This window comes from Eumetopias jubatus, unplaced genomic scaffold (genome assembly GCF_037043125.1).
Source record: "Eumetopias jubatus isolate StellerSeaLion01/CBP00866 unplaced genomic scaffold, mEumJub1_p1.0 scaffold_14, whole genome shotgun sequence".
NCBI classification, from domain to species: domain Eukaryota; kingdom Metazoa; phylum Chordata; class Mammalia; order Carnivora; family Otariidae; genus Eumetopias; species Eumetopias jubatus.
This window is the reverse complement of record NW_028274820.1, coordinates 85,295,711-85,323,105: the sequence shown is the minus strand read 5'-3', so window position 1 is coordinate 85,323,105 and position 27,395 is coordinate 85,295,711. Positions and strand designations below refer to the sequence as shown.

At 59.9% G+C, this 27,395-nt stretch overlaps 1 protein-coding gene across 1 annotated transcript; it reads left to right on the top strand.

The window, feature by feature from the left end:
* The first annotated feature begins 1,099 nt into the window (after positions 1-1,099).
* KCP (kielin cysteine rich BMP regulator) lies at positions 1,100-25,898 on the top strand. The gene is made up of 42 exons (XM_088018635.1): positions 1,100-1,178; positions 3,714-3,880; positions 4,457-4,646; positions 4,735-4,811; positions 5,510-5,687; positions 7,104-7,171; positions 7,385-7,481; positions 7,624-7,706; positions 7,932-8,025; positions 9,154-9,236; positions 11,381-11,474; positions 11,628-11,707; positions 11,784-11,877; positions 12,172-12,257; positions 12,331-12,412; positions 12,647-12,799; positions 12,889-12,995; positions 13,072-13,165; positions 13,847-14,020; positions 14,159-14,241; positions 14,381-14,474; positions 14,576-14,764; positions 15,078-15,248; positions 16,529-16,705; positions 17,375-17,460; positions 17,722-17,812; positions 17,913-17,995; positions 18,079-18,172; positions 18,990-19,163; positions 19,412-19,494; positions 20,137-20,257; positions 21,186-21,265; positions 21,480-21,579; positions 22,091-22,179; positions 22,514-22,616; positions 22,706-22,848; positions 23,136-23,308; positions 23,389-23,500; positions 23,600-23,701; positions 24,458-24,622; positions 25,048-25,354; positions 25,457-25,898. Exons 1-42 carry the CDS (start codon positions 1,100-1,102, stop codon positions 25,705-25,707), a joined length of 5,151 nt encoding a protein of 1,716 aa, XP_087874761.1. The 3' UTR covers positions 25,708-25,898.
* The last annotated feature ends 1,497 nt before the right edge of the window (positions 25,899-27,395 follow it).

Genomic DNA, 27,395 nt, shown 5'->3' with positions numbered 1-27,395 from the left:
AGTGGGCCGGGAGGGGAGGGGGACTTTTAGTCCCTGCCTGGGCTGGGGGGAAGGGTGACTTCTGACTTGCTGGCTTTGACAAGAGGGAGGGAGACTGCTTTGGCAGGATTCATGACTCCACCCTCTATGTCCCTTTGCCTGTGAGCTCGGGGGCCCATCCCCACCTCCCCCTGCTTCCCAGCTGCACTGAGGAGTTCGTGGCCAGCTTTCCTCACTTCCTCCCTTTGGCCCCCTCTGCCTGCTGAGCCCCACGCCCAACCCTGCCCCCACCCCCGTCCCTGCTGCCCACCCCCACCCCCCTAACCCCCTGCCCCCAGGCCTGAGTTTAGGAACTGGAAAATGGGCTGGGACCAGGCAGCAAAGGGAGGCCTTGTCATTTGGGGCCAAGCCTGGGGTTAGTGGGGTGGATAGGGGTGGTGAGTAGAGTCCGGGAAGGAAACGCATAGGTGGACAAAGGAGGAAGAAAGCAGGAGACCTTGATCTCAGCGGTCTGGAACAGCATCTTTGCTGGAATTTGTTATTTACTGTTATTTACACACTTAGCATGTGCCAACCACTACCCTATTTATGTACTTTCACTGCCAGTCTATAAAGTAGATATTAGAATCCCCGGGTTGCAAACTGAGGCACAGTTAGGGGTCTGCCTAAGGACACATGGATTTGGCTAAATAGGGTTTTGAACCCAGCCCCATCCTCCTGTAAGCAAGAAAGAAGCTGAACTGGGAACCCCAGGGCAAATGGAGTAACCCCAAAGGAGTGGGGGCAGGGGGAGGCAGGAAAACCAGCTGTCCCAGGGCCTCAGAGTGATAAATTTGTGTTTATTGTCAGGGTCTCCACCAGGGACCATAGGCAGGAGAGGGTCCCAGCTTCTTGCGGGGCGGGGGCTGCTCCCCAGGCGCTGCCCTCTGCCACAGGGCTGGGGTCAGGACGGCGCTGGGCTCGAGGTGCCCACTGGGGAGGCGCGCGCCCCCAGGCAGGATGACAGACTCCAGAAGCCCTCCCTGAACAAAGACTGGGTGGGAGGCGGCCTGGTGTGTCCCCACCCCGCCTCCCCCAGCGCCTGCGGAGCCGCCACCACAGACAGCGAGGCGGAGCGAGCATGGCGGGGCCCCGGGCGGCTCCGCTGCCCCTCATCCTGCAGCTCACCAGCCTGGCCTTGGTCTCGGCGGCGGGCAGAGGTAAGTCGGGGCGCCGAAGGCTCGGGGGCGGCCCGGCGGGACCCCGTTTCTCACTCAGCCCAGCCCCAGGGAAGGAGCTGAGGCCAGGCTGCCTCTCCCGACCTCCCGCCGCGGGGTGCGAGCGCCTCCCGGGCCGGCCTCAGTCCTCCCCTTCGGTGGAGGAGCCCGCGTGGGGGCGCGCACGGAGGCTGGGGCCCGGAGCCCGGGGCAGGGGGCGGGGGGGGGCTTCCTGCAATGGCTCGGGAGGAATTCCTGCAGGCAGCGGTGGGGGAGAGGCTGCCCTGGAATCTGGGAGTCTGAAGTTAATTATTTGTCTTGAGAAGGGGAGGGGGGAAGGAGGCCCGCTATGGGAGCAGACTTTGAGTCTGTGTCTGGCCTTCTGGGGTGGGGGCAGGCAGGACTAGAGGGGTCAGTGCAAGGACTTGGCAGCCGGCTAGGGAGAGGGGAGCCGAGGACAGTTCCATGGGGAGCAAGCAGGCTCTGTGAAACAATCTGGAGCTCTTTCTGCCGGTCTCTCCAGGCAAGGGACTGGCCGTGTCTTCCCGGAGGGTCCCAAAGGACCCCCACCCTCTCCCCGACTCCCTTATTGTGCTGCTGAAGTAGACCTGGAGGTGTGGCCTGAGAGGAGAGACCGTGGGTGTGGGGGTGTCAAGCTGGGACGGAGGGTTTAAGATGCTGAGCCCTCATCTATTTTCAGCTGCCCTGCAGAGGGCGGGGAAGAACGCCACCTACAGGAGCCCTACCGAGTTCCAGGTGACGGGATACCCAGCTAGGGAGGGAATGGGAATGTGCACAAGAGGCTTGAGTGCCCGCATTTGTTGGGGGCGTTAGAACCTGGACGTGGGGAGTAGTGCGGCAGGCTGAAAAGATGGGTGGCGTTTGCAAAAGGTCACATTTGGACTTGCTGCTGGGAACCTTCAGATGTGTGACTTAGAGAAGTGGTGTCAGGTGGAGGCAGGGAGGACGGCTCTGACTTCAGCCTCCTGAGTGGAGAGAGGGGAGAGGGCTGGGGACAACCGGATAAGACCAGAGGCTGATGGGTTGGGGGGGCACAAAAGAGGGAAACCGAGCCCCAGATTGATATCAGAGTCCGTGGGGATGGCAGCAACAAAGCCAAGGAATTCGGGCCAAAGCAGGTTTGGAAGAAAGAAGATAATTTAGGTTTCAAATGAGACTCTCCAATCCCCGCTTGGGGGAGTGGGGGAGGGGAGTGGGTGACATAGTCCCCTGCCTCACAGGACTAGTGTCTACGAGAAACCCTTTTAGCCACCCCAGACCTGGCCTCATAATTCGCTGCCTCTGCAGGGAAGACCCTCCCCTCTCCCTCCTCCTCTTCCTCCTCCAGACCCTCCTCTGCCCACCCCCACCCAGAGGAGGAATCTGGTCTATCGGAGGTCTGTGGAGTCAGCCTACAGCCCCCCCACCCACCCACCCCTGGTTTTCACTTTTCTGACTGCACGGGAAGGATTCAAGTGAGGTGGAAATGGCTGTTCAACCCCAGGCCTGAACTCAGAGGAACCCCTTTCTCTAACATAGTGTCATCAAAAACCAGGGTTAGGCTGTCTTTGTTCGGCTTGGTGCCTTGAAAGCTAGTGGGGGCCCTGCTGACCCCTTCCCTAAACCCTTCAAGAAATGCAGCCAAGTTCCACCTTCTGGAGCTCCCCCTGCCCAGTGTGGGGTCCTGTCTTCCAAACCCTGCAGGGGAGGAGGGGCACCCTGGGCCCCACCCCTGTCGACCTGCCCACCCCCCTTTCAGGGAAGGAGAGTTGGTCTGGGACGGTGCTGGAGGGAAAGCGTGGAAGGAGGAGAAGGGGAAAGGTGGACAAAAGGGACCCAGACAGCTTTCCCAAGTAGCAAGGACCTCTGTCAGATACAGACTGTGAGGTCCCGATGTGGGGTCCCGCGGCCCCGCCACCGGGGGCCTGGAAATAGAGGCAAGGCTGGGGCGGGGTGGGGGTGGAGCAGAGGGAGGAGCCACCCCGCCCCTCGCTGTGCACCCGCTCCAGCTACAGCGCCTTCGCTGACGGGTGAGGACCGGCAGTTGGAGGGCCCGGGGCGCTCACATGGCCAGCTCCCTCCCCTGCACTGCAGCCCACACTGGCCCCTCCCAGCCTGACTGGTCAGCTCCGAAGGCTCACCCTGGCCAAGACCCTGCGCACATAAAGATGGGGGACCCTGACCCGCTCCCCATGGCGGGAGACCCCTGCAGCATATGGGAGGCTGCAGGGAGGCCCTGGCCTAGATACTCTCCCCATGGCCCCAGCAGGTCAGGGTCCTGGGGCTGATACCGACAGGGGTCCTTGCTACTTGGGAAAGCTGGTCTGGGTCCCTTTTGTCCACCTTTTCCCTTCTCCTTCCACGCTTTCACTCCGGCACCCTCACAGACCAAATCTCCTTCTCTGGAAGGTGAGTGGGCAGGTGGACAGGGGTGGGGCCCAGGTGCCCCTCCTCCCCTGCAGCGTTCGGAAGACAGGACCCAGGAAAGCTTGTCAGTCCCTCACCCACAAGCCCACCTTGGATTCTTGTCCCCTTCAGGTGGGGCCATCCTCAGGGAGCCCCCTGAGCTTGCTGACATCCACGACAACGGGCAGCAGGGGCCTGTCCTCGCCTCAGCCCCTGCTGGGGCCCCCCACAAGCAGGGGCGCCCCCTGGAGGAACGGCTGGGAAGGCTGGAGGCCCAGATGATGGCGCTCAGAGAGCAGGTAGCGTGCGAGGCCGGTGGGTTTGTGCCGGGTAGGGCAGGTCTTGCGTCCTTAGAGGAAAGAAGGGTTGGGCTGGGGTGGGGGGGGGGCGGGAACTGTAAAATAGAGTTTGGTTTTTAAATGCACATGGAGAAGTTCTTATATGAACGGTTCTTAATATTGATTCGTTCATACAAATGAAGAATCTTCCAGAGTATTGGTTTCATCAATTTAGATGTTCATGTTCTTTCATGTATTTGGCCAACGCTATGGAGCACCTACTATACATAAGGCCTCATCAGAAAGGATTTGGGATGGATAAAGGTCTTTAATGGTTGGGGAGAGGGGATTGGTCCACTTCTGTCCAAAGGAGAGGTCTGGGGGCCCCGGGCTCCCTTAGGAGCCTGTCCAGACTCCAGATCTTGAGAACTGTGGGTAAACTAGGTGCTGCCTGGAAGGGACCCACCTGTGCCCTGGAACAGTCAAATTGCCTTCTCGCCCTGCTCAGTCTTCACACCCCACATATCTGCCAGATGTGTCGGATGGGGTGGAGCTGAGCCAGCACCTCCTACCTTCCCCTCCGCCTCTTTCTCCCAGAACAAGGAGCTGCAGGTGAGGGTGAGGCGGCTGGAGTCCTGTGAATGCCGCCCCGCTTCTGCCCAGTGCTGGGGACTGGGGCGGGCCTGGCCCAAGGGCGCTCGCTGGGAGCCTGACACCTGCACAGCCTGTGTCTGCCGGGACGGGGCTGTGCACTGTGAGCCCAAGCCCGACCTGCCCCATTGCCATGGTGAGTGCCACTCTATCTGCCTGCCAGGACCACCTGGGCACCTGGGGATGGCCCTGAGTGCCTAAGTGACGGCCTGTCTCCTCCCCAGGCTGCAGCCACAACGGTCAAGCCTATGGCAATGGGGAGACCTTCTCCCCAGACGCCTGCACCACCTGCCACTGCTTGGTGAGTTCCCATGACCCACCTGCATATCCCATACCTGTCCCCTTCACCTGCCTCACTTAAGTTACCAGTCACTGCAGCCTCGTGTGCTGGAAGTTGAGTGATGGGGTCTGCCCGCCCCTCCCCCAAAGCCCTGCCACCAGTGGCTCCTGCTGATTCCAAGTGGCTCTGTTTTCTGGAGCTCAACCCCCCCCACACACACACATGGTGGGGGGGCCCCAAGCCCCTCTGATTTGGGCCTGGCAAACAGTGGCATGGAGAGCAGAGGGGATGGAGCTGCTTGTCTTCCTACATCACCCCCTCACCTGTGGACCCTCCCTGTCCCTGCTTATCCGTCTGTCCCTGTCATCTACCCGCCTGGTCTCCCTCACTTGGCTCCACATCCACCTTCTTCCAGCCTTTCCCTCCTCGCTCCTCCATTGAGGAAGCTCTCAGTTCCCTTCCTAGGACCTCTCCATTCTGGGAACTTGCTGGCACTGGGAAGAGACGGTTTCTGGGGCTCCAGAGCAGCAGGAGATGATGGGGGTGGGGGTAGGATGTCTCTTTTCTGCCCTCGGACTGAGGGTAGCCCATGTACCCTGAGCCACCTCAGCCTCTTGCTCCTCCACTGTGTCGCGGCCGGCCGAGGGTGACCTTTCGGGTCCGGAGGCCGGGCCCTCAGTGTTCTGACGCCATGCAGCCACCTGTCGGCTTCCCCACAGGGAGGGGCCGTAAACTGTACCCAGAAGCCTTGCCCAAGGGGACCCTGCCCGGAGCTGGGAGCATGCTGTCCACACTGTGAGCCAGGTCAGCCTCCCGCCAGCCCCAGCCCCACCTCCTGCACTCATTCTGGGGGCCCCCAGAGGCACCGTGTGCCCCCCCCCGCCACGTGCCCAGAGGGTGCCTGCCCACTCACTCTGGCAGTGGTTCAGGGAATTCAGAACTGAAGCACAGCCCGCAAATACGGACCCTGGCCTGTACAGAGCCTCTGTACGACCTTTTTCCTGCCCTCAGGGGGCTTCTAACCTAGTTGAGAAGATAAACGGAAAGCTAATACAACACAAGATTTAAGATCCAATAACCAGATTAAAAGAACTATAGGAGGGCAGTGTGTGGTTAGCTGCTGGAGGAGATGGTGGGAAGGCAGGGGGCTCCACTCAAGACTGTGTCCGGGCGGGTCATCTGAGCCGCACCTTCAAGGGAAAGTGATTTCAGCGGAAGGAGACAGTACTCAATGGCCCTTCGGGCACAAGAACAGGGTGGGGAGAGGTGTGTTGTAGGAAATCCGTCTGGAAAGGCCCAGTGGGAAGAGCCTGCTATAAGCCTTGAGCTTGGACTTTCTTCTGGGGGCAATGGGGAGCCATTGAAGGCTGCAGAGCCAGAATGTGGCCTGTTCAAAGGAGTGTTGTAGGAATATTCATCTGGTTTGGGCTAGATGCGAAAGACCAGTTAGTGGGCTAGTACAGTAGTCATCTAGGCATGGAGCCAGGGAGTTAGGGATGGCAGTGGCTTCAGAGGGAGGGAGTGGTGCTTCTAAAGCACAGGCGACTGGTCAGATCCCAGGGAATGGTAGGAAGCTAGGAAGGCAGTGGTGCCAGGGCCGTGAAGAGAAGTGGGAGGAGATGGACGCAGTGGCCCTGCTGAGGGATGTTACTAGCTCGTAGTCAAGGAATAGGGTTGTCAGATTTAGCAAAGAGAATACGGGATGCCTTGTTAAACTGGAATTTCGCACATAAACAACACATACTTTTTTAGTGTAAGTATGTCTCCTGCAATATTTGGAAAATACTTATACTAAAAAAAAAGTATAGATTGTATGGAATTCAAATTCAACTGAGCATCCTATATTTTATCTAGCAGAATATCAGCTGGTCGTGTGAAGGGTGGGTCAGGGGCTCAGGGGACCAGTGGGGTCTGGAAATGGAGCCTCGGAGTCTTGGCCCGAGATGAGGAGGGGAGTCTCTGGAGCTGATGGATCTCAAAGACAAGAGACACACACGCACACACGCACATGCCCTCATGCATGCACGCACACACGCGCACACGCACAGAGCTTTCAGGATATGAGGTGCCTCGAGGCCACTGCTAGCTCGTATATCTTCGGTGAAATTTTTTGAAAAGGCACCCTTTCCTCAACACTTCTATGGTAAAATAATGGAAATCTACTGATTATGTTTGAGTCAGACACTTGACTGCCATCTGCTGGAAACTTGTAGTAAGCATAAAAATCTCTGGTTATCGCCTGAATGGTGCCCTTTGATGTTTTGCTCCAGTACTATGGGTCTCTTACTCGGGGGCCTGGCCCCGGTTTTACAGGCTGCCCTGGAGGCCACAGGGCTGGGGAAACGTGGCATCCAGAGCCCTGTGTCATCTGCACCTGCCAGGTAAGGGAATCAGAGCCCAGCCCCGGCCACCACGCACATCCCTGATGCTCGGCATACCCCCGGCCTGGCAGTGTCAAGCCCAATCCGGGGGCCCGACAGAGCTGCTGCCGCCCCCCAGGCGTCGAGGCTGCAGCCTGCTAGGCCCCCTTGGCCAGCAGAGTAAGTGAGCGTGGGCAGTGGAGAGGGAGGGAGGGCTCAGTGTCTGCCCTGCAGGCAGGGACCGTGCGGTGCCAGGGGCCCTCATGCTCAGAGCTCAACTGCCTGGAGAGCTATACCCCGCCTGGGGAGTGCTGCCCCGTCTGCCGGCCAGGTGACCTCCCGCCCTGCCCTGCCCCTCCACCCCCTCAGCCCCCGAGGGTCCAGTACCTACTTGGGGTCATGCCCACCCTTGGGTGATGTCCACTCACCCTGCTCTCTGCTGACCAGCCTGTCATCCTGGCAACCCTCCCCAGGCTGTGAATATGAGGGGCAGTCCTATGAAGAGGGGGCCAACTTCCTGTCCAGCTCCAACCCTTGTCTCCAATGCTCCTGCCTGGTGAGTCCCACCACCCCCCCTTTGTCCAGGCCCTGCTCCTCCTTATTTACTCTCTGCCCCACCTTGGGCCACCCCTGCTGCTCTTTCATCCCCTCATGTACCTTCCAAGGCCTGCTGCCGGTGAGGTTCCCCTCCATCCCGTCCCTGAGCCCCACAGCCCCCCCAAGGGTGTCGGACCCTTGCCCACCCCGCCCTCTCTGGGAGCCAGCTATCTGTGCATTACAGAGTGGCCTGGTTCACTGTGTGCCCATGAAGTGTCCGCCCAGCCCCTGCCCTGAGCCGGTCCCAAGGCCTGGGCGCTGCTGCCCGACCTGCCAAGGTAAGAGCCCTGACCCTTCCCTGGTGGAGCTCCCGACAGGGAAGTCACGCCATTTCTTCCACAACAGAGCTCATTCTGCTGGCTCTGACCTGGGGGGTTTGGTCAGTGGGGGAGCGATGCCCGGTCAAGCCTGCTCTGGAGCCAAGGTGCCTGGGCTCAGATTCTGCCCTTGCCACGTCATGGCTGTGTGCCTCTGAGGGAGTTACTCCGTGCCTCAGTTCCCCATTTGTGAGGTGTGGATAATGACATTCTTTTTTTTTAAAGATTTTATTTATTTATTTGAGAGAGAGAGACAATGAGAGAGAGAGAAAGCACATGAGATGGGGGGAGGGGCAGAGGGAGAAGCAGACTCCCCGCCGAGCAGGGAGCGCGATGCAGGACTCAATCCCGGGACTCCAGGTTCATGACCTGAGCCGAAGGCAGTCGCTTAACCAACTGAGCCACCCAGGCGCCCGGATAATGACATTCTATACCCTGATAAATGTTGACCATTATTACCTACTCTGGGCACGGAGGACACAGGCGGGCCCTCCAGGCAGACCACTAGAGGGTGATGCTGAGTCGCACACCAGTGCTATCGCAAAGGCAGGATGAGAATCAGGTGCCAGGTACTGTGGAAACTCAGAGGAAGGAGACCCAATCCAACCTAGACACAGGAAGGAGAGCGTCCCGGAGACAGCGTGTCCTGAGTGAACCCTCAGGATAAAGAGCAGTTAGCTAGGTGAAGGGAGGAATTAAGGCAGAGGGCATCTCAGGAAGAGAGGACAGCTTGCACAAAGGTGTGGGACTGACAGTGTGAGGTGGGTGTGTGTTGGGGGTAAGGTGCAAGCACACACGAATGGCCAAAGCCTGCAGTGAGAGATGCGGGGAGGCTGAGAGCAAGGGGAGGAGGGCGTGGCCCCGCTGGGTCCTGGGAGGCCTGGAAGGGCAGGTTAAGGAGCTTGGGTCTTACCCTGTCTGGTGCCCTGGGAGCCCCCAGGAGCCTAGGCAGAGGCATGACGTGGTCTGGTTTGGGCTCAGGAGAGAGCCCCCAGAGGGCATGTGGAGGAAGGTGGGGGCAGCCTGAAGCCGGCAGCCAGGCAGGCTGCCACTAGGCTTCCTCTCTGCCCATCTTCACCGCCACCCCAGGCTGCGCAGAAGGTGACTCTCACTGGGAGCATGGCCAAGAGTGGACTGCTCCTGGGGACCCGTGCCGGATCTGCCAGTGCCTGGTGAGCCCCGCCGCTGCTCCCACACCCCAGGCCCACCATATTCATTCCTTCATTTCACTGAGCACGTCCCATAGGCCCTGGGAGGGGACAGAGGTGGAGAAGACCTGATCCTGGGCTCTGTGAGGCGGGGGCTTGGGGGATGGGGCTGTGCCTATCTGTGTGCCAAGTTCTGAGCATATCAGGTATGCAGCATGGATTTTTGAAGGTACTCAAAGAGCTCGCAAGCTCCAGGAGTGAGACAGGGCAGGATAGGACAGGCAGCAACAGCTCCGGGGAGAGAGAAATGCAGATTTCCTCGAGCCATCTAGAACTGGGCTGTCCAATCTGTAACCTACTGCGTGTGGCCACTGAGCCCTGGAAATGGGGCCATCCACTCTGAGATGGGCTGGAGTGTAAAATATGCATGGGATTTTAAAGACTTAATATGAAAGAAAAGAATATAAAATACCTCATTAATACTCTATGTTGATTGTATGTTGAAATAACTGTTGGATATATTGAGTTGAATGGAGTATCTTAAAATTTAGTTTTATCTGCTTCTTTCTACTTTTTTGAAATTTGACTACTAGAGTATTTAAAGTGACTTGTGACTTGTGTTATGTTAGCACAGATCTGGAAAATCTTCTTGGGAGGGATGGGTTTAGGCCCTAAAGGGTGAGTAGAATTTAAGCAGGGAGAAACGAGGAAAGACACTCCAGGTGCTATAGACTGAATGTTTGTGTTCCCCCGCACCCAGCCCAATTCATATGTTGAAATCCTAACCTCCAAGGTACTGGTATTAGGAGGTGGGGCCTTTGGGAGGTGTTTAGGTCACGAGGGTGGAGCCTTTGTGAAAGGGATTAGTGTCATTGTAGAAGGGACCCCAGAGAGCTAGCTCCTCCTCTCTTCAGCCATGTGAAGACACATTGAAAAGACAGGTGTCTAGGAACCTGGAATCAGGTCCTTCCCAGACACTTCTGGCACCTGGCTCTTGGACTTCCCAGCCTCTGGAACTGTGAGAACTAAATTTCTGTTGTTTATAAGCCCCCCAGCCTATGAGATTTCACTTCAGCGACCCAAATGGTTGCACCCACCCCCTCTGCAAGGATGTGCTCCCCATCCCTGCTCACACAGACCACCCTCCCCAACACCTGTGAGAAGAGTGACTGGCTGGCCACTTATGGGACTGGCCGTGGAGGGCCCCGATGCAGGTGTGAGCTCAAGGGGTGGGGTCTGGGTGGGAAGGGCCGTGGGGGGTAACAGCAGCTACAGTCGGATTGCCAGCTTCCAGAGGTGGAGGTCACACCAGGCACCGCATCTCATTTCATTCCCATAACAGGCTGTGGGGACAGAACTATATTTTTTTAAGATTTTATTCATTTATTTGAGAGAGAGAGCACGAGCAGGGGGGAGGTACAGACTCCCTTCTGAGCAGGGAGCCCGATGTGGGGCTTGATCCCAGGACCCTGGGATCATGACTGAGCCCAAGGCAGACGCTTAACGACTGAGCCACCCAGGTGCCCGAGGACAGAACTATTATTGTCTTTTCTCAGATGGGTAAACTGAGTCACAGAGTGCTTCAGTAACATTCTGGGTTATACATCTGTATTAGTTTCCTAGGGCCACCATAACAAAGTAGCACAAACGGATTGGCTTAAACAACAGAAACGTATCGTCTTGTGGTTCAAGAGATCAGAAGTCCAAGATCAAGGTGTCAGCCGGTTTGGTTCCTTCTGAGGGCTGTGACGGGGAATCTGTTCTAGGCCTCTCTCCTAGCTTCTGGTGGTTTGCTGGCGATCCTTGGCATCCCTCAGCTTCTCCCTTCATCTTTGCATGTTGCCCTCCGTGTGTGTGTGCGTGTGTGTGCGTGTGTGTGTGTTCAAATTTCCCTTTTTCACAAGGACACAGTTATTGGAGGGGCCATCCCACTCCAGGATGACCTCATCTTAATTAATTACATCGGCAATGACCCTGTTTCCAAATAGGCCACGTTCTGACACGCTGGCGGTTAGGACTTCAACCTATGAATTTGGGGGGGGACACAGTTCAACCCGTAACAATATCTAATAAGTGGATCGCAGGGACTCAATTGCTGTTTCTGCCACTTGACGGAGCTCTAACCGGCCCCTTCCCCTGCCCCCTCCGCCCCCTCCACCCCCTCCCAGGAGGGCCACGTTCAGTGCCGCCAGCAAGAGTGCACCAGCCTGTGCCCGTACCCTGCGCGGCCCCTGCCAGGCACCTGCTGCCCGCTGTGTGATGGTGAGTCAGTGAGCGGCGCCTGAGGCGGGCGTTCAGAGAGCCCACGGTCGGCCCAGCTCGGGCTCCCATGAAGCCCAGGGCCAGGACGTGCAGCAGTATGCGTGTGTTGGGGGCGTTCCTGAGGAGGGTCTGAGGCACCCTCTTCCCCAACAGGCTGTTTCCTAAACGGGCGGGAGTACCACAGCGGAGAGCCGGTGGGCTCTGGGGACCCCTGTTCACACTGCCGCTGCGCTGTGAGTGTGGCTGCCTGGCAGGGAGGGGCTGGCTCCCAGGCCTGCCTCTCGAACGCTGACCAGGCCTTATCGGCAGAATGGGAGCATCCAGTGTGAGCCTCTGCCCTGCCCACCTGTGCCCTGCAGACACCCAGGCAGGATCCCTGGGCAGTGCTGCCCAGTGTGTGACGGTGAGCTGGGGACTCAAGTCACCTGAAGAGGGGCAGGCCCTGGCCCCGGAGAGGCTCAGGGGTGGGACCTATAGGAAGCCCCTTGCACTACAGTACGGGAGAAGGCCTTGATAAGCCTGAGCTCCCATCACCACGCCCTCACCTCCCCTTCTCATGGCCAACTGGGCCCCGGGATCCTGGAGGTAGGGGAGCCGGGCACATCAGGGTGGGCGGTGGCTGCCTTGAGGTGGTGTGAGGCTTCACCGCAGCCTCCAGCTCTGTCCCCCGCCCTGGGCCTCCTGTCCTCCTGTCCAGGCTGTGAGTACCAGGGACACCAGTATCAGAGTGAGGAGACCTTTAGACTCCAAGAGAGTGGGCGCTGCATCCGCTGCTCCTGCCAGGTAGCCAGTCCCGCCCTCTCATGCCCCAGATCTGTGTCAGCCCTTGAGGACCCTCAGCCAACGTCCCTCCTAGGCTGGCGAGGTCTCCTGTGAGGAGCAGGAGTGCCCAGTTGCCCCCTGCACGCTGCCTGCCTCTGGCTCCCAGCTCTGCCCAGGTAGGTGTGGGGAGGGGGAGAAGGAGGAACAGCTTCACAAGAGGGCTGCGTCCAGCCGCTGCAGATGGAAGGGGTTCCTTCACAGTGAGGGGGGCGCTGCAAGGCCCACCAACCAGTCCGGTGTGTGTTCAGAGGCCACCATGGGGATGGCAAAGCCAGGGTCCAGTGGTCTGGGAAGGTCAGGTATGGCTGGAGGCGTCCAGGTTGCCCTGGTGACAGCCCCCTTCGCTCTAGCCTGTGTGCTCGATGGAGAGGAGTTTGCCGAGGGGGTCCAGTGGGAGCCTGATGGTCAGCCCTGCACGGCCTGCGCCTGTCATGATGGCGTGCCCATGTGTGGGGCGGTGCTCTGCTCCCCAGCCCCCTGCCAGCACCCTACCCAGCCCCCCGGTGAGTGCTCCACCCCGATCTGGCTTTCTTCCCCCGCTTTGTCCAGCCCACCTCGGCTCGCTGGGCTCTGATCAGTCTGCCCCACCCAGGCGCCTGCTGCCCCAGCTGTGAGAGCTGCACCTACCAGGGCCAAGTGTACGCCAACGGGCAGAACTTCACAGACGCAGATAGTCCTTGCCACACCTGCCGCTGCGAGGTACCTCCTCGGGCTTGTGCTGCCCTGCTGAGCCCCACCTGGGGCCCAACCCCATTGCCCTCTCCCCTGCTCCCAGGAGGGGACTGTGAGGTGCTCCTTGGTTGACTGCCCTCCCACAACTTGTGCCAGGCCCCAGAGTGGACCCGGCCAGTGCTGTCCCAGGTGCCCAGGTATGTGCTTCTTGCACCTGTCTGGCTTGGGGGCCCTGGACCCAGCTCTCCCAGGGCCCCCTGGGCTCACCAGATACCTTAGAAAGCAACAGCCTTCCGAATTGTTTCCAGTCGGACACAGCTTGGAATTCTCTGGAACTCACAGAGTATGGGCGGGAGGCAGAGTAGAGATTTGTTTATCCCTTCGTGTTACTCTGTGACTCTTTCCTTCCATTCTATATTTCCTCTTCCAATCCCCCCACCAGTCAGATATATTTGCATATCGTTCTGTATAAAGCAGGTTCATGCAACAAACATTTCGGTCTGGCATGCGGAGACTGGTGCTGGCATGCAATGTGACCCGAGTCCTGCCCTGGTGGAGAGTCTGTGCCAGGGTGGGTATGACAAACACACGCACCTGCACACATGAGCTCCCTGGCTCGTCCCCCTCAGAGGCAACACACATGCCTGCAGGTAAATGGGCTCAAATACACACACACATACACACACACACACACAAGCGTGTGCTCAGAGAGCTACCCACGCCTGCCTACACAGACCCTCCGTCACTCTCTCCACGGGGCTTCCTCATGGCCTTTCCTCAGTGGCTCTGGACTCCGAGGATGGCTGGACACCCGGCCCAGCCCTAGAACTGTCAGGCCTTGCCGCCACTCCCGCCCCTCCCCCTGCCCCAATGCTCAGACTGCATCCTGGAGGAACGAGTATTTGTGGATGGCGAGAGCTTCTCCCACCCCCGAGACCCCTGCCAGGAATGTCAGTGTCAGGAAGGCCATGCCCGTTGCCAGCGTCGGGCCTGCCCCAGGGCCCCCTGTGCCCACCCGCTGCCTGGTCCCTGCTGCCAGAATGACTGCAATGGTGAGGTGGATGGGATGGGGGGTGGGAGCTGTCTCCTGGGATGGCTTGGTCCCCTCTATGGGCTTTTAGGGCTGCAAGGGCAGCATACCCAGGGAGGCGTAGGGCCCCTCCCGGGCCTATAGCTGCCCCATCCCCCAGGCTGTGCCTTTGGCGGGAAAGAGTACCCCAACGGAGCGGACTTCCCTCACCCCTCCGACCCCTGCCGGCAGTGTCGCTGTCTGGTGAGTCCGCCCCCGCCCCGGGGAGGAGGGGCGGGACGTGGGACACCAGGCGCGGTGCCCCAGGGTGGCCGTCAGGAGGCGCGGGGATCTCCTCCGCCTCCCGCCGCTAATCGGGCCTGGTGTGGTCCCCCTGTTGCAGAGCGGCAGCGTGCAGTGCCTCGCCCGCCGCTGCCCTCCGCTGCCCTGTCCCGAGCCGGTCCTGCTGCCCGGAGACTGCTGCCCGCAGTGCCCGGGTAGGAGGCGCAGCCCTCGGGCAGATCCCGGCCGGGAGAGGGCGGGGAGCCTCCGGAGGCAAGCCTCTCCCGGGAGCCCTGACGCGCGCTCTCCCCTGCAGCCGCCTCCTCGGGCTGCCCGCGGCCGGGCGGCGGGGTCCCGGCCCGCCACCTGGAACATTTCTCCTTGCCCGACGACCCCTGCCGCCTCTGCCTCTGCCTCCACGGCTCCGCGTCCTGCCAGCGGCTACCCTGCCCGCCTGCGCCCTGCGCCCACCCGCGCCAGGGGCCCTGCTGCCCCTCCTGCGCGGGTAACGCCTGGGCCGCGCCCCCACCGGCCCCGCCCCCTGCCCGCTCCGACTCTGCCCCTGAGCCCCGCCCTACCTGGTGCCCTCTTACTCGGCGCCGCCCTTTCCCCAGCCCTGCCGCGGCGCCATCCCAGTATCACCCTCCCTCCAAGCCCACCCCTCCCGCATCGGTGTTCTCACTAAGAACGTGGGGGGTGGGGAGGGGGACAGTGCCCAGTCCGCAGGGCCTGGGAGGCTGCGGGCCTGGCAGACAGCCCCGGCTCCTGCCCTCCTCGCCTCTCCACCCCCCCACCCCCCACCCCCCCCCCCCCAGCAGGCTGCCTGTACCAGGGGAAGGAGTTTGCCAGCGGGGAGCGCTTCCCTGCACCCAGTGCCGCGTGCCACCTCTGCCTCTGCTGGGAGGGCAGCGTTAGCTGCGAACCCAGGACTTGTGCACCTGCTCAGTGCCCCTTTCCTGCCAGGGGTGATTGCTGCCCTGCCTGTGACGGTGAGGGTCAGGGGACTGTGGGCATGAGGGGCTGGGAGGGCTGGGTGGGCATCACCCTTACTGCCCTAGAGTGGGTCCACAACATCTATCACATAATAACAAACACTGGACTAAAACCTGGTGCTGTCAGGTTTTAGTCATCCTGCCGCTGATGCTATTTGGATATGTGACCTTGGACAAGTTACATAACCTCTCTGGGCCTCATTTTTTTTTTAATTAAAAAATACATTTTAAAAAATGTGTATTTTTGTAAAATACACAAAACATAAAATTCACTACCTTAACCATTTTTAAATGTAACTCTAACTTCAGCTCCTGTAAACAAGAGACGGTGGAAAAAGACCCAGTTCCCCAGTCTTTGGTCACCCTTGTACCATCTTGGCAATATTGTTACATACCCTCTACCACCTGTAATTTTATTTCGTTAACTATTTTTCTTCAAATTAACTTTTAAATTTAAATCTTTTTAGGAAGGAGTTTTTATATCATACTGTAAATGAATTCGATTTGTCAGGAATGAAGATTTCCATAAATATTAATACAGTTAAAAATAAAACATTCAATTTGAGTCAGACACCTTTGCGTGCCAAAGCTTTGAGACTCAGACGAGCCCTCTTTTTTTTTTTTTCCTTTCCTGTTAAGACTTTGTTTTTTTCTTTATGGCAGTTTTAGGTTGACAGCAAAAGTAAGAGGAGGGTACAGAGATTTCCCACGTACTCCCTGTCCCAGCACCTGCACAGCCTCCCTCATTATTAATAACCCCCACAGCAGGGGTGCATTTGATAAGCCAACCCTGACACATCATTATCACCCGAAGCGCCCTCTCTTTTTAAAAAAAGAGGTCAGCAAGAGTCAGAGGGCTGCTCGGCTCAGGCTGCCACCGCCCTGGGACCCCCGCCCCGTCCCTGATCCATCGGAGGGCTGGAAAGAGTATTGGACCATGTCTCCTAAGCCATCTCGGGCTATCTCCGGCTCTCCTCAGCTTGGGAACAGTGGTGCCTCTGGCTGGGCAGCGGCCTGCTGAGTATTTAACTCTAGGGACAGATTCTGTGTGGGTTTTTCCCGATAGATTGCAGGCTGAAGGGGGGAGGTCTGCGCTTCGGCCCGGCTCCCCCACCCCAGACTCCTCTGCCCCCCTTCCGCTGCCTGGCTCAAGCCCTCCCCTCCCCCCGGTGGGTATGTCTTTGAGGCCCCAGCTCAGGCCCGACTGGACTGGACTACCGCTCACCTATCACCCTTTCTGCCCTCTGCCCTGCCCCTCCCCGTCCTCCCTCTCGAAGGTTGTGAGTATCTAGGGGAGTCCTACCTGAGCAGCCAAGAGTTCCCGGATCCGCGAGAGCCCTGCAATCTGTGTACCTGCCTCAGAGGCTTCGTGACGTGTGGCCGCCGGCCCTGCGAGCCCCCAGGCTGCAGCCTCCCGCTCACCCCGGCTGGACACTGCTGCCCGACCTGCCAGGGTAGGACAGCACCGGCCCTTCCTGCCCCTTCTGGAGCTCCCAGGGGCCCAGAGTCACCTGGTCTCACCACCGTCACCCCTCCCCTGCGATGGCCCCGCAGCAAACCCATACCCTGTGCTTTCCTCACACCCCACCCATGCCCTCCTGTCTGTCCCTGCTGTCACCTTAGACTCACGGTTGTGCTCATCAGATAACTGGGCCTCATACTTCCAGAACTTCCTGCTCTTACACTGTCCTGTCGCCTTCCTAAAATGTCACATCAGCAGACTCAAACCCGTTCGAGGGCTCCCATGCCCTTGAGTCAAGAGCTACGAGAGGCAGCTTCCTTCCCTCCTGGATTCTTTTGCCCACGATCGTGAGCGTGGGCCACCTCGAGCGTTCATTTCCAGGAGTGCCCATATTCCTCACCTCCTCTTCCCCCGGGCCGTGCAGACAGAAACTTGCCAGCAGTCTTTGATCCCAGCTCCAGTCCTCAGCCCCTTCATGCCTGCTGGCCTCCCCACTACTCGCAGCTAGCCGGAGGCTCTCCTCACACCCTCACCTTGCTGGCCTCGGGGGGCCGCACTTAATGTCTCCCCCAGCCGGGGTGGAGGTACCCGGCCCAGGTGTGCGTGGCTGTGCAGGGCTGCGCGGACAGATGTTCTTTGATTGCATTTCCTGCTCTTCCAGGATGCCTCTATCATGGGGTTGCTGCAGCCCCCGGAGAGACCCTTCCTGACCCGCTTGACCCCGGCTGCTCCCTCTGCACCTGCCAGGTGAGGTGGCCTTTTGGAAACCTGGTAACCTTTCATCCCTTGATCCTCCTCTCTGACCAAGAAGACCTTGTTTCCTCCACCCCCGTCTCCCAGGGTACCATCTGGTGGAAGAGGCTTGGATTCTGGTCTCCCGGGCCAAGGGAGGGGGGCTGGAACCTGGCAGGCTTGGTAGGGACAGCCCGCCCTGGGGCCGTGTGTAGCCTGGTTTGAGGTTGTGACGACATGGAGTTCAGAAGTGGCAGTGTGACCTCTCTCCCCCAGGAAGGTTCCATGCACTGCCAGAAGAAGCCATGTCCTCCAGCTCTCTGCCCCCATCCCTCTCCAGGACCCTGCTTCTGTCCTGTTTGCCACAGTGAGCTGCCTTCCACATGCCCCCCCCCCCGTCTGCCAGGCCTGAGGTTGGACAGGGCAAGGTGGCACAGCCCCTCACCTAGGAAACGTGTTTCCCACAGGCTGCCTCTCCCAGGGCCAGGAGCACCAGGATGGGGAAGAGTTTGAGGGGCCCCCAGGCAGCTGTGAGTGGTGTCGTTGTCAGGTATGGTAGGGAGGGGGCAGAGCGGGGTGGGGGCAGGGCCACAATGCCGCTGGGGCTCCTGGCCTAAAGGGCATCTCCCGCAGGCCGGCCAGGTCAGCTGTGTGCGGCTGCCGTGCCCTCCTCTGTCCTGCCCGCTCCAGGTCACAGAGCAGGCCAGTTGCTGCCCTCGCTGCAGAGGTATGCCCGGCCCCATGTGGCTGCCCCCTTGCTTTTGCCACACACCCCCACCCAGCCCGATGCCCCGTACCTGCCCCACCTCCCTCTGCTAGCTCTCCCCTGGCCTCCTGCTCCCTGTCCGCCTGCCTGGCCCTCCCACCTTGCTATCTTCAGTTCTTCCTACCTCTCCCTGCCCCTGGCCTGCCTAGACCATCACCCCCTCAAAACTGCCCCCTCCCTAACGACACTCTATTCATCATCATAATAATGACGATTCACATTTGTTGAGCACATCCCGTCTGAGCTCAGCACTTGACACATATCTCATTTAACCCACACACTATCAAATAGGTACTATTATTATTCCCATTTTACAGATGAGAAAAGCAAGGTACAGAGAGGTACCATAACTTGCCCGGGGTCACGCAGCTAGTAGGTGGCAGTCAGGATTTGCATCTTAGCCATCTGGGTCTACATTGTTACCTTGGGCACATGCTTAGTGATGGAGCCTTTCATTCTTTCCGCATGCATTTATTACACACCTACTGCATGCCAGCTACCATTGCTGGTACTGGGCTACTATTTGTTGTAGCCCTTGGTCTAGCAAGCAAGCAGACATGGAATGGGATAAGAACCCAGGTGTTCTGACCCTGAGCCAGGGCCCTTCCCCTCCCCCCCCCACATGAGCTCTGCCCCGCCCCCCGCCACCTTCTCACCACCCCCGTGCAGATCCCCCTCTCTGCACCCACGTGCCCTGCCGAGCACCCAGGGTTGGGGGAACAAGGGCATACAGGCAGAACCAAGCCTCAGAGCTCATCCCTGCCCACCTGGGACACAGGCTGCCTGGCTGATGGGGAGGAGCACCCTGAAGGCAGTAGCTGGGTGCACCCTCAAAGCCCCTGCTCCTCCTGCATGTGTCATGAGGGCATCGTGACCTGTGCTCACGTCCAGTGTGTCATCTCCTGTGCCCGGCCCCACCAAGGGCTCAACGACTGCTGCCCTCGATGCTCTGGTACTGGGAGCCTGGGGCCGGCTGGGGGAAGGCAGGGAGGCAGCACCTGGTCAACATCTCCCTCCTTTGTACTGGACTGGGTGGCAGAGCCGGGCTCTTCTAGGAGAAGTGACCCCCATTCTTGCACACACGCCAATCCCTGGAGCTGAGGGGCACTGCGGGGGCAGAGAAGCCCACCCCCTGGCATTCCTGCTAGCCTAAAGCCTCCCTGGTCCTGTTCTGCTCCTACCCCCACCCCCTGCCCCAAGACTGTGAGCATGAGGGTCGCAAGTATGAACCAGGGGAGAGCTTCCAGCCTGGGGCAGACCCGTGTGAAGTGTGCGTCTGTGAGGTGGGTGATGGCAACGCTGAGGGGTGGGGCACCGTAAAGGGGGCAGCCTGGACCCTGTGGGGCACAAGCACTATGGGGGGTCAGAGAGAGGAATGTGCGCCTGTGGCCAGGAGGTGAGGCAGGACTTGGGGTGAAATGAGGAGCTAAGCGGGGCCAGGAAGTGTGGGGTGGGAAGGGCACTGAGTCGGGGGGGGGGGGAGGGCAGTGGGAAGGCCCTCCTGGCTGGAGTGTAGGATGGGGCTATATGGGAGGTAGAGGGAGATACCTGGGAAGTGGTTGGGGGGGCATGTTAGGGAATTCCATGTGAAGGCAATGGTGAACAGAGGTAGGATGTCCCAAGCCCGGAGACTTGGCAGGGAGGGGGGAGGATGGCATAGGAGTGCAGGAGGGTCAATGGTCACAGGAAGGGTCAGGCCCGAGTAACTGGAAAGAGAAGGGGACATCACCTCCGGGAATTAGGGCATGGGGTGAGAAGCAACCTGGGGAGACGGTGAGTCTCTGCAGACTGGACTTTAATCTGCCCAAGACACATCCAGGGGGAGGTGCAGCAGGCAGATGGAAGGGCCTGGAGTCCAGGGAAAGAGGGTGTCTCTTGGCTTCCAGGGCCTGGGACCCACCCCCTTTGCTCACTCATTTTTGTAGCTGCAGCCTGAGGGACCCCCTAGCATTCAGTGTCACCGGCGGCAGTGTCCCAGCCTGGTGGGCTGTCCCACCAGCCAGCTCCTGCCCCCTGGGCCCCAGCACTGCTGTCCCACCTGTGCCCGTGAGTCGCTGGGTATGGGGGTAAGGAGGGTAGGATGGCCACCCCCAGAGTGACACTGGAAGAGCCACCCAGCTCTCCTCTGCAGCCCCAGCCCTCCCCTTTTCTTGAGTCCGGTGGACTATTCTGGAAGCGCATGCCCTGGCAGGGGAGGCCTGCAACCCCCAGGGGGAACTGGGGATCCTTGACTCTGAAGCCAGTTTGTGGAGCATCTTGCCCAGCAGGTGGCGCTGCGGGGCGGGAGTTTTGCCGGCCGCGGGCTTCTTGAAAGCAGCAAAGGGAGACTGAGGTGGGGAGCCGTTCTTACCAACACTTGCTAGGATGTGCTTCAGGAAAAGAGAAGAGGACTAACATTTATTATGCATCTACTGCATGCTGTAGATGCATAATAATGTGCTTTACTCAAAGCACACTGTACTCGGTGCTTTGAATAAACAGTATCCCATTTAATTCTCAGTTGCCCAGTGAGGGGTATTATTGTTCCCTTTTACAGCTGAGAAAACGGAGGTTCAGAGCGTTTGGTTAGTCTGCCCAAAATGGCACAGGCACTGAATGCTGGAGCCAGGATTAGAACCTGGAGTATCTCCCTGGCTCTCTGGGCTTCCTTGTGCCGATTTAGCCGGGTGATATAAAAGGAAGTAGCAGAGGGAGCAGGTGAGGCATCCTGCTGGTCCTCAGTGACCTGAGGCTAAGGAAGCCACGCCCTGTCCATCTCCAGGCCCTCCACCCTAGTAGTCTGCGAAGTTCTTTTCAAAAAGTCCCAACTTTACTTCGCTGACCCCAGAAGAAAGAGGACTTCTCCTCTTGGCATCAGGGTGCTAGGGATAGGAGTATGCCCTAGGCCTAAGAAGTCCGGGGACGCAGTGGGTGAGTGGGCTTCTGCCCCCTGCTTCCCCCTTCTCCCCACAACACGGAGTTCTTGTCTTCACAGAGGCGCTGAGTAACTGCACAGAAGGCCTGCTGGGCTCCGAGCTGGCCCCGCCTGACCCTTGCTACACCTGCCGGTGCCAGGTGAGCCTTCTGCCCCGGGGACTCCCAAAGCGCTCTCTTCCTCCGCCATAGGCTGTGGCAGCAAGCCCTGTCCTGCAGCAGCTCCAGGCTCCCCACTCACCCTGACATCCTCCCACTTATCTCGGATATCATATCTGGCCCAGGCCTGCTCCCAACTACACCCTGCTCCCTCTCTGCTGGTCTCTACCGGTGGTGTTCACATGCCCTTCCCCAGGACCTGACATGGCTCTGCATTCACCGGGCCTGTCCTGAGCTCAGCTGTCCCCCATCAGAGCGCCATACCCCGCCTGGGAGCTGCTGCCCCGTGTGCCGAGGTAAGTCAGCCTTGACCTGCAACCTCTGAGCATGAGCCCCGGGGGGAGACAGGAAGGGTGGCATCCAAAGGCTATGTGGGCAACCTGGGGTGTATACTCCAAATGCAGGCTTCATTCTTTTGTAGAAATGAACGGCTACTCATTGGGGTGCAAAAGGTAGAGGAAATCAGGGAATGAAGTCTGGATTCTCAAGGCCTCGCCTGAGGCTTGTCGGTGGGCTCAGGGATCCCAGGCCCACTGGCCAGGCATTGCACTGAGCTGGCAGCTGGCCCATGGGAAGGTTCCAGCCTCTGGCTCTTTGGGCTTCCAGGACCCTTTCCTCTACGTGAGCCCTGGGGTAGGGCCTGCCATCTAGTGGGTCATCTGGATACCGGATGAAGAAACCGACACCATCAGGGTGCTTGTGGAATGGTGTGGGCACTCCCCTGCTGTGGGCCTTCAGGGTGAGCTCCAGAGAGGAGGATGCGGTTGGAAGGACAATGCTCCCCCATCCTCATTTCTCCCTCCTCAGAATGCGTGGTGGAGGCCGAGGGCCGGAGCGTGGCGGATGGAGAGAGCTGGCAGGACCCTAGCAACGCTTGCGTTACTTGCACCTGCCATGTGAGCTGGGGGTCGTAGGGTGGGCATGGGGTGGGGCGGAGGGCCTTACAGATGGGTGGATAGAGGAGTCACTGGACCAGTGACTATGGGGTCTTTGAGGTAATTAGAAAAAGGCGCCCCCTCCGAGAGCCGGCAGCGGCCTCCGTGGGCTGGAGCAAGGAACTAAGGGCTGGATTTCATGCCCCACTGGAACGTGACATGGGTGTTCTTGTGCGGCAGGGGCAGAGAGAAGGGGCTGCTCCCTCAGACTGTGACCCAGAGGGCCCCCAGAAGGGTGAGGCCAGGGCCCCCAGGCTCTGCGGGAGGTCTCTAGAGCAGTGACATCTGTCCTCAGCGGGGCCACGTGCAGTGCGACCTGGAGGAGTGCCCCGCCCTCTCCTGCCCCCACGGCTGGGCGAAGGTGCGAGAGGCCGGCCGCTGCTGTGAGCGATGCCAAGGTGCCAGCCAGAACGATGGGGGTTGGGGACGAGCGAGACCCCAGTGCGAGGGACGGGCAGGTGACCCTACCCCGCTCCTGTCGCCTCAGCCCCCGCCCAGTCGTGCGCACACCAGGGCCGGGCGGTGGCCTCCGGGGAGCGCTGGGCCGTGGACGTTTGCACCACCTGCTCCTGCGTGGCCGGCACGGTGCGCTGCCAGAGCCAGCGCTGCCCGCCGCTCTCCTGTGGCCCCGTGAGTGCCGCGGTCGAGGGCGGTGGGGGTGAGTGGGCACGTGGCACCGCCGTCCGGGTGAGAAGAGGCGGGAGGAAGGAGGGAGGCAGGGCTGGGGTAGCGGCCGCCGCGCGGTGGGGCGGAGGTACCCGAGGCCGTGCAGTTCCAGGCGCGGCCACAAGGCGACGCCCTGAGCCCGCTCGCGGTGAGCCCGGAGGCGGGAGTCCGAGTCCTCGGTCCCGGGGAGTCTCTGCGTGGGGCACGGCGGGGAGGGCGATGTGTCTGACGCGGTCTGGGGCTGAGGCCAGGACGAGGCCCCCGCCCTGAGTCCCGGCAGCTGCTGCCCCCGCTGCCTGCCTCGACCCGCCTCCTGCACGGCCTTCGGAGACCCTCATTACCGCACCTTCGACGGCCGCCTGCTGCACTTCCAAGGCAGCTGCAGCTATGTGCTGGCCAAGGACTGCCGCGGAGCGGACTTCAGGTGCGCAGCCCCCTCTGCCTTCCCCCAACTCCCTACACCTGTCCCTGCTGACCACGGCACCTGGGCCTCTCACGCCACAGCGTGCACGTGACCAACGATAACCGGGGCCGGAGGGGTGTGGCCTGGACCCAGGAGGTGGCGGTGCTGCTCGGAGACGTGGTCGTGCGGCTGCTGCAGGGCAGAGCGGTCACGGTGAGCAGAGCTGTGGACCCGGGGAAGGTCGGTCCCGCGCCGTCCGCGGTCCACTCGTCAGTCCCGGCGTCACCCCCCCTTCCTGCCTCCCTCCTCCAGGTGGACGGGCGCCCGGTGGCCTTGCCCTTCCTACAGGAGCCGCTGCTGTACGTGGAGCTGCAGAGACGCACGGTGATCCTGCACGCCCAGGCAGGGCTCCAGGTGCGGCCACCAGGGCCAGTGGGGGTGTGGGAGCCCCGGACCGGTTCACGCCTCTGTATCTGGAGAGGGAGTGGGAATACCGGCTAGGTCCAGGGCCAGGTCAGGCCAGGGAGGTGAGAAAGTTCGGCTGGATTCTGAGGGGATCTTGGGATTCTTGGGTGCAGTGAAAGGAGTTCTGAGCCTAGTTTCTAATCTTGGTTCAGCCACCAACACAGTGGGACTCTTAGGCCAGTACCAGCCTCCTCTGGGCCTGTTTTCTCATTGGTAAAAAGGGGGAACTGTTGGGGGGCATGTCAACTGAGGTCTCCTAGGTGGCTTCTGAGATTCCTTCCAACTCCCATGTCAGAGAGTAAATTTCTCCCTGCCTTCAGCAAGAAGTACAATCTGTAAATTCGTAAAATAAGGCTTGTCTATACTTCTGATCTGGACTCAAATTGTGCTTTGTCCTCTGTCAGGCCCTAATGCCCACGAGAAAGTGAATCTCTGGAAGTGGGTTTGCATTTCACCAGGGGCTCAGCTCAGGGATGCCAATGGGAGAAGGTGCCCTCCTGCCAGAGTGTGGGCAGCTCTTCATGTCTTCGCCCAGGACTCACACAGCGTGGGCCAGCTTGGCTTGGGCCAGAGCTGCCTCCTCTCCATGGGGGGCCTCTATCCACCCATTCTCCTCCCCTCCAGCAGGGAGGGTGCTGACAGTGCCTGGGGCCAGGACGGGGTCCCTACCTTTCGCCACTCCCCAATGCCAGCCTCTCTGCACAGGTGCTGTGGGATGGGCAGTCTCAGGTGGAGGTGAGCGTGCCTGGCTCCTACCGGGGCCAGATGTGTGGGCTCTGTGGGAACTTCAATGGCTTTGCCCAGGATGATCTGCAGGGCCCTGAGGGGTTGCTCCTGCCCACAGAGGCTGCCTTTGGGAACAGCTGGCAGGTGAGTGGCACAGGAGCTGGGTGGCTGAGGGAGGCACAGTTGAGTGGGAGTCTTAGAACAGCCTGCTTATATGGAAAGCGGGGGGATCACCGAAGGGCTTTGCAGCTTCAGGATGATTTGGGGTCATGGTGCTGGGGGAGGCAGGACAGCCTGTTGAAAGAGGCATCATCTAAATCCACAAGCCCTGCCTTGCCACTCACCGGCTGTGTGACCTTGGATAAGTCCCTTACCTGCTCTGGGCCTTGGCTTGTCCATCTGTAAAATGGGGACAAGGAGAAAGTGGCCGGTGCTTCCTTTGCTGTTCTTGTAGGGAGGTTTTTGAAGCTAAACCAAAATATTTGGTGGAAAGTGTTTTGAAGAACGTAGCACACCAAGGCCAGCTTGCCAGTGGATGCTGTCACTTCAGGGTCACTCTTCCCGCCTAGGTCCCAGAAGGGCCGGGACCTAGCCGGCCATGTTCCAAGGGCCGCGAGGTGGATCCGTGCAGGGCGGCAGGTTACCGAGCCAGGCGTGAGGCCAATGCCCGGTGTGGGGTGCTGACGTCTTCCTCATTCGCCCGCTGCCATGCTGTGGTGCCGCCGGAGCCCTTCTTTGCCGCCTGCGTGTATGACCTATGTGCCTGTGGCCCCGGCTCCTTGGCTGATGCCTGCCTCTGTGACGCCCTGGAGGCCTATGCCAGCCACTGCCGCCGGGCGGGGGTGACGCCTGCCTGGCGGGGGCCCACACTCTGCGGTGAGGAGGCAAAGCCCAGTGCGAGTTGGGGAAGAGGGTGGCACAGAGGGCTCGGGTCTGGACGGGGTGCCCCCGTGACCCTGCCTTCCCCTCCACCTGCAGTCGTGGGCTGTGCCCTGGACCGTGGCTTCGTGTTCGATGAGTGTGGCCCGCCCTGTCCCCGCACCTGCTTCAACCAGCACGTCCCCCCAGGGGAGCTGGCAGCCCGCTGTGTGAGGCCCTGCGTTCCTGGCTGCCAGTGCCCCGCAGGCCTGGTGGAGCATGAGGCCCACTGTGTCTCACCCGAGGCCTGCCCCCCCATCCAACTCACTGGGGACCAGCCCCCCAGGCCTCTGCCCAGCCCCAGCCAGTAGCCTCAGGGGGCACCCGGAGCCAGGATGACACCAGGACTCATCAGGTCAAAAGCCTCCCCTTGGAGAACAGCTCCCGCCGTGGCCAGAGCGTGGAAAGAGTACCCTACCCAGGCACCGGGAGCCTGGGCCTATGTCCCACAAAGACCTCACTGTGTTCAGTCAGAAGCAGTAAAACTGGGGGCTCTCCCACAGCCTACTTGTGTGTATGTGTGTTTTCTCCTGGTGCTGCGTTGATGGTATGGGCTACTTGCAACATGGGGTCTGGTGATCGCTGTCCCCAGAATCCGAGAGGTGGCAGCTGTGGGAGCTGAGCCCTGGATCTTGCTCATCACATCTTGCACCTGCCTGGGCTGCCCCCACCTGCCATACCCTGGGGTTGCCTGGGAAACCCTGCACTGGATGGAAGGAAGACCTAGATATCTTGGTCTCAGCTCTGTGGTCGTACTGTGTCGCAAGTGTGGCCCATGGTCCCTCAGTGGTTCATGTGGAATTCTGTGGGGGCTGAGGAGCACAGAAAAGGGGCTCAGTCCTCACATGGCGTTCCCTTTCCTCTTGACTTGGGGGATACCAAGTGCTAGGTGTCTCCAGGGCCGCTCTAAGAGCTGGTGACAGGGACATGCCTGGGGTGGGGAACTGGAGACACAATAGACCATGATGAAATATGGATACACGCGCACGCATACACACACACCCACGCACATACACCCACACGTACACACACGAACATATGCACACGTGCACATGCACAAAATACACATGCGCATGTGCACATGCACATTGTGCACACACGCCCCTCAGAAACCCAGGTAAACATGTGCAGCACACGCGTGGGCCCCTGTGTGCATTCACAGCCACACCCACCCTGGATGGACATGTGAGTAGGGGACATCCTTGTAGAGGAAAGAACATGGGTTCGGACATAGAAAACAAGCCTATTTCTTTGAAAAGTCTCTTTGCAAAAAGGACTCTGTTTTTGCTACCTATTGGCTGTGACCTTGGTCATGTAGGGGCCTTGGGTAAAAGATGAGGGGGTACTGCATTCTCACTGCAGCTCCCTCCTTCAGCAGGAGTGAAGGGAGTTGGGCTGACCCGACACCAGCTGCTAGCTCAGCCCACCCGTGAGCCCCCCAAGGGGAGTTGGCCCCAGGCTCTCGCGGAGCGGTTGCAAAGCAGCAGGTGCACGAGGCTGCTCAGGACAGCGGGGATGTGGCAATGACAGACCAGCTCGTGCCCTTGTCCCTGCCCAACCTTCACAAACCATGCCGTCACCTGCTGTATCTCGTGTGTCACGACGAGTAGACAGAGTAGACCCAGGGCTAGCACTTTGCACGTGGACAGCGTGGAGCAGGCACCTGGGAAGTGCTCGCCCTTGTCCTGCCCATGGGGGCTCCTCATCCCTGGGACCACGTTTCCCCCAGGCCCCTTCATCACAGCCACTTGCTTCCAGATGAGGGAGATGCTGCCCCACGTTAGCTGGGGCAACTCGACTCTCCGGGGCCACTTGCTAGTCTGTAAGACTGGATGAGGATGCTAGCACCCACTTCACAGAGTTGCGTCAGGGACGGATTACACAGATGTAGCCTTTTGTTTCCTGGCCCACGGTGAGTGAGCCAGTGGTGGCTGTGGTCCGCGTGGGGCCCGTTACGTGCGTACATAACGCAGTTGCGAGTGTCATACGTACACGTAAG